Raw genomic sequence first — 6,094 nt, forward strand, 5'->3', positions numbered from 1 at the left:
TTTTTCTAGATCATATTTATTGCAGTTACAATGCAGTCTGTTATCATTTAGACCAGGGGAACTCCAGGCCTCAAGGGAGGGTGTCCTGCAGGTTTTAGCTCTCACCCTGGGTCAACACACCTGAATCAAAATGGTTAGTTCATTACCAGGAATCTGGACAACTTCAAGTCATTTAAATCAGCTGTGTTGGATCAAGGACATATCTAAAACCAGCAGGACAGTTTCCCTACCCCTGATATAGACGGTCATGAATGCAGCTTGAAAACCTGTCTGGCTAGCTTTAGCAAATAACTTAGCATTGCACTGTCTCACCCAAATATGACTGCTTATGGGGACCAACATGAGAGCAACAAATGGTCATCTGTAAATCTTTGAAATAGCGCTTTACAAATCAGACGTCAATTGTCTTCCACTTTTCTAATTTGGGAGGCAATCGCTAACCATTATAGGGCGAGAGGCGAGCTACACCCTAGCCAGGTAAGAGTCTATTATAGGGCTAACGCAGAGAGAGAGAAATCCATTCTCACCTACAGTCACTTAGAAAGCATCAAATCACTTAATTACCCAGAGAGATCATGTAAACCCGCACAGATAGGGTCAAGCCTGATGGTGCATTTAAACCTTCGATTCTAACCCAGGACCTTGTTGCAGTGAGGCAAAAGTGCTAACCACTACGCATCCATGCTGCCCACGTCACAAAAGATTTGGGAATTTTGATATGGTCTATGCCCTGCCCCACCCAAACCATCACACAATGGCAGATACTTCAGTCATGAGAGTGCTGGTAACACATGAGTTATAACAGCTTGTAGAAGACAAATCACCCACAGGGTCACAGGCTGTTTGTAGAAAGAGCAGTATTATATATTTTGGAAACATCCAGTTGTTAAGACACTGTTGTCATCAAGGCATGATGAGGCCTCTAACATGATGAAGAATATTTTGCAGTGCACTGGGATTTAATGTCTCTTGGAGATATGTAATGTCACACCTCAATTTTCCCAGTAAAATGTAATAGCTGCTCCCATCGAGAAAACAAAAGCATTATGATGGACTGAATGGAGCTGAAATATTTGACAGAGCAGGTCTATCTTGTTCAGCTGGGTTTTTTAAATTTTCTTTTAAATTTAATCCTACTTTGTGTAACAGATGGATTTAGACAAATGCTGGAGTCTGACTATTTGTCTGATCCAAGATAAAGTCTATCTCCATGCGGTCTATCAGTGTCTTGTAGAGGATGTTGTTATTTGTGGTGTTTGTTCTTGTAGTCATTTAAATAAATTCTCATGCTCCAGTTTGTATGCACTTGGTTGTAAAGCACATTGAGCTGACTGCAAATTAAATGTGTTATATAAGTAAAATTTCATTGATTTGACTTCAAACTACTGCGTGCTGTTTGCTTGGTATGTTCTCTAGTGGGAAAAGCTGTAGTAAGCCGTTAGCTTGCTGTTCCCCTGAGTTGTCAGGTGCCACTTTATAAAGAGCGACAGTGCCTCCCCCACCGAGCCAGGCACTCCTGTTATTATTCCAATCAGCATTAATATTGCTTGATCTCAGGCTTTCTCCCTGTGGTTATAGCTGCTGTTGAGCTGCAGACTTGTGCAACTCGTCCTCTTTGCGTGGACAGCTGCAACCCCCCCCCCCCCCCCCCCCCCCCCCCCCCCCACCTTATAAAAAAAAAATCCACAGGAGTCTGTTGAGGAAGGACAGAGTAAATCCACGGCAGTCTGCCTGCTTGTTTTCATTATTTTTTTCCCTTTCAGTATCCTCATCCGTCTCTTCTCCCAGCCCCTGCTTGCTTTTTCTGAGACACAGAGCCATCTGTCCCCAACATTGCAGTCGATTTAACCTTATTCAACCCTTAAGGTCAGCTCGCTTTCACTCAGACCATCACAGAGACAGGATGGTTGAGCTGTCAGTCAGCAGTCCAGACAGCGGAGCTCATCTCCCTCATCTCCCTCATCTCTGCCTTTCTGTGCTGCCTCACAGGCATTGATCACCTCAGACAAGACAGAAACACTTGCTGCTGTCTCTCTGCAGCACAATGCCTCAGTCTCTGCTCTATCCTATAATTCTGGCTCTCTGTTCTAGAACACTGCCATTCCTCTTTTTCAAACAGACAGCAGTGTTAAGTCTTAATTTGAAGCTGTTGCTTTACAATCATGGAATCTTTGTTTTTTACAGGTACTTGAAACAGAGTCTTGTAGGGAAGCATTTGTGTATGCAAATGGCTTTGCTGTAGCTTAAAAAGCAGGATAAAATGTGCACAGATGCATAGTAAATATTTAGGTTTTAGTATGGATTAGTGGCTGCCTTTAATGGAGGGTTTGAGTATTTCAGATGATTCAGCAAGAAGAGTTTTAGGATCAGTAAACCGATGTCAGAATGGTGGATTTTCTACTTGTGTTTTCCACTTTGAAAATATGGTTTTAGTTTTACAGTAGGTCCATAAACAAGCAGCATTTGAACACAGTCCATTATTCTGTTCAGTCTCTGTGACTTAGATTAGTCAGCTTTACTTTGAACAGTGACATTTTTTGTGTTTTTATCACATTGTTGTGTATCTCCAATCACAAACCTGTAATAACAATAATATTCACCCTCTACATGCACATAAATCAGACATATAGGTTTATGGTTTCACTATGGTCTCTGTATTCTAAATAATGGTGGCACATATTTGGTTTACACCATTATGTCATCAATGGATATAAATGGCAACAGTTACTTTTTGTCTGTCTTTTGAGTTACCCGCCTGCTACATCAGTCCATCCTGGATTACAGTTTTTTACAGTCGCTAACAAGCGTTTGTCCAAACAGTTGTCACATTTACAAAACTCTAAACACAATTAGCACAGGATCGGTCTGTTGTGGCCATACCATTCACACATTTCATGTCGTGTTCACCCAATATGCAGTCAGTGAACACATTTCCACAATGCTTACATTTTCTTAACAGACAAGTTATACCTCCCAACAAAACTATGGACTGTTCTTGTAGTATCTACGAATGTTAACACACAACATCCCACAATAGCAAAAACAATATTCCAAACCGTAGATACAGTATAAAAACCTCTGCCCCTGCAATGATATCAGTACAAAAACAATATCAATATCAAAAATATATCTCAGCTGTAAACAAACAAACAACTGAATAATTGAGACACAGCTTATTTATGTTGGGTAAATTGGGCCAACCACAGCTTCTTCCATTCTGGCTTAGACTCAGTGGGGTTTATAAGGCAAGACCTTGAGGAGTGATGTTTTTGGAAACAAAAAAAAGAAAAACACTGTAATGTCTGGTCGAGGAAGAGTAAGAGCAAGGGGCCCAGGGAGAAGAGCAGGCCCAAGGAGAGGGCAAGGTAGAGGTGTAAGAATGCGTGGTGGTGGCATTCCAAGGGCTGCAAGAACAGTAGTCAGTGATGAAATCCGTGCCACTATCATTGACCATGTAATCAACCATGGTCTTTCACTAAGAGAGGCTGGTGAAAGAGTGCAGCCCAATTTGAGGCGGTCAACGGTTGCCTCCATTATACGCACCTTTCAACAAACCAACAGGTAAGTATTGCATTTTACATGGATTGTTCCTATTCTCACTTGACATGTCAATATGGTCATACAGTAATGCATATGTTGAATTGTCTGTCTTTCTAAAGAATGCAACGTCTTCCACCCTCTGGGGGAAGAGGAAAGCTCCTCAGTAATGATCAGGAGCTTGCCATTGTGGAAATGGTTACTGCAAATAATGCAATAAAACTGCGTGAAATACAAACCAGAATTGTGGCGGACCATGAGATATTCGACAATATCGATAGAATCAGCCTCACAACCATTTCGCGGACATTGTCCAAACATAGAGTGCGGATGAAGCAGCTCTACACTGTTCCCTTTGAGAGGAACAGTGAGAGGGTCAAGGAGCTACGACGACAATATGTCCAGGTACAGTGTATATTCAATCCAATGTCCAGTTCTATAAGCTTTGCACTTTGCAAGTAGGTAACCTACACAATACTAGGTTACAGTACAGTATGGTATACAGTACTAACATGACTTACATAAACTTTGTTTCAGAGAGTTATGGAATTGGAGGCCAACCAGGCCCCTCATGAATTCATATACATCGATGAGGCAGGATTCAATCTGGCCAAAAGGCGTCGACGTGGACGAAATGTAATTGGAAAAAGGGCCACAGTTGATGTGCCAGGACAGAGAGGGGCAAACATTACCATGTGTGCAGCAATTGCAAATGCAGGATTACTCCTTCACAAATGTCAGGTTGGACCCTATAATACAGAGCGCTTGCTTGCCTTTCTCAATGATCTCCACCAGCGCCTGGTTCCAGAGCAGGGTCAGGAGGGTGAAAACATGAGGACCTTTGTAATTACCTGGGACAATGTGGCTTTCCATCACTCGCAAGCAATAACAACATGGTTTGAAGTCCACCCAAGACTGGTGAGTCTCTTCCTTCCACCCTATTCACCTTTCCTCAACCCCATAGAGGAGTTCTTTTCTGCATGGCGGTGGAAGGTTTATGACCATCAGCCACATGACCAGATGTCCCTCCTTGAAGCCATGGATGCTGGCTCCAGGGACATCACAGTTGACGATTGCCAAGGGTGGATCCGACATACCAGGCGGTTTTATCCCAGGTGCATCGACTTGGCTGACATCAGATGTGATGTTGATGAAAACATGTGTCCTAACCCTGAAGATCGCAGAGATTAGATGCAACTTTTTTGCCTTTTTTTAGCCCCCCTCCCCCCCTTTTTATCTTGGCTTTTTGCTGTTGTTTTTTTGTTCAGAATGCTCTTGTGTGTTTCATGGATATTTTGTTCACTGTAAGCAATACTGTAAAACTTTCTCTGTCCTATCATACCGTGTTTCTACTGTACCTCCTGTGGTAAACAGTAAAGGAACAAAAACTTGTTTGCTTTTTACTGGAATGCTTTTGAATGTGAACATTACTGTACATGTGGACATACAGTTACCAACCAAGACATTTCTGGTGTCAATATGGTGGATTGCATGTTTCGCATGCAAATACCTGTGAAACTGAAACATAAAAGTCTATGCAGTTTTTGTAATGTCAATAATAGCCAGTATTTTGAAACCTGGTGTACTTTGATTGACTGCATGTACCTTGTGAAGTGAAAACAAGTGTTATTCTTTGACAGACTAATTTCATTTTGAGTCAGATTTATAGTGTTTTTGTACAGTTAGTGTGTGCAGAGAAAGATGTGTTCTAATTTTGAAATGAGGAGTTAGTATATATTTAACAAAGTGTATTTTTGGGAAGGATATTATCCATTTGGCCAATTGTGTTTTGTAGGTGTGGGTCTGTGTTAAGAGTTTAGAAAAAGTATCTGAAGTATGGGTAGGCGCTTGTTAGCGACTGTAAAAAACTGTAATATAAGAGGAGGTGGAGCTGGTTGAAATGCAGAGAAATGGCCTGAACCATCTGCTGCGACAGCATGGGGGAATGAGTTTCTTTGTGCCGACTTTCTTGTCCTTGTGGTGTTTTTCCCTTCGTGTTGATAAGGTTTTGCACCACTGAGTTCTCTCTTCCTTGGGCAGGTTATTGTTATTATTATTATTTTACATCATTTTTGTCTGTTTGAGGTACAAGAAAACCTACTTTTCGAAACGTTACTCCTGTGCTTGAGTGGTTGTTTATTTACAAGAATTAATGACCAGCATAAAAATTAATGTTCATATATATGTATAGCTTAAGTCATATGTGCTACATTCAGGTACACTGTCATTAACAGTCGTGGCCTTTGCTCTGATGAGTGTTCCCTTTCCATATGTTTCTCGTGCCCAGTTTTTAAGTTATTATGTTTTTGTTTTATGAAATTCAGCCTCGTTGTATGATCTTGCTCATAGAAAGGCACATAGACATGCAAACAGGACTTTAGGCATCTCTCTACCTCAGCCTCAGCTACTGCTTGGTGAAAGGATAAAAACAATAATGAATATATTGTAAATAATACATGAATAAGTATTATAGTACTACTTTGCTATCATTTATTGAACATTCTGTCTCATCTTTACCACAGTCTTTAATTTTTCTTCTTTGATTTGATCATCTTTC

At 41.0% G+C, this 6,094-nt stretch overlaps 1 protein-coding gene across 1 annotated transcript; it reads left to right on the plus strand.

The window, feature by feature from the left end:
* Positions 1–3,294: 3,294 nt before the first annotated feature.
* On the plus strand, positions 3,295–5,380 carry LOC308386852 (uncharacterized protein). Its single transcript, XM_080866658.1, has 3 exons — positions 3,295–3,561; positions 3,660–3,942; positions 4,075–5,380. The coding sequence occupies exons 1-3, from the start codon at positions 3,299–3,301 to the stop codon at positions 4,726–4,728; spliced, it is 1,200 nt and encodes a 399-aa protein (XP_080722784.1). The 5' UTR covers positions 3,295–3,298; the 3' UTR covers positions 4,729–5,380.
* Positions 5,381–6,094: the final 714 nt, after the last annotated feature.

The sequence above is a fragment of the Rhamphochromis sp. 'chilingali' genome (genome assembly GCF_963969265.1).
Source record: "Rhamphochromis sp. 'chilingali' genome assembly, chromosome: 19".
NCBI lineage: Eukaryota > Metazoa > Chordata > Actinopteri > Cichliformes > Cichlidae > Rhamphochromis > Rhamphochromis sp. 'chilingali'.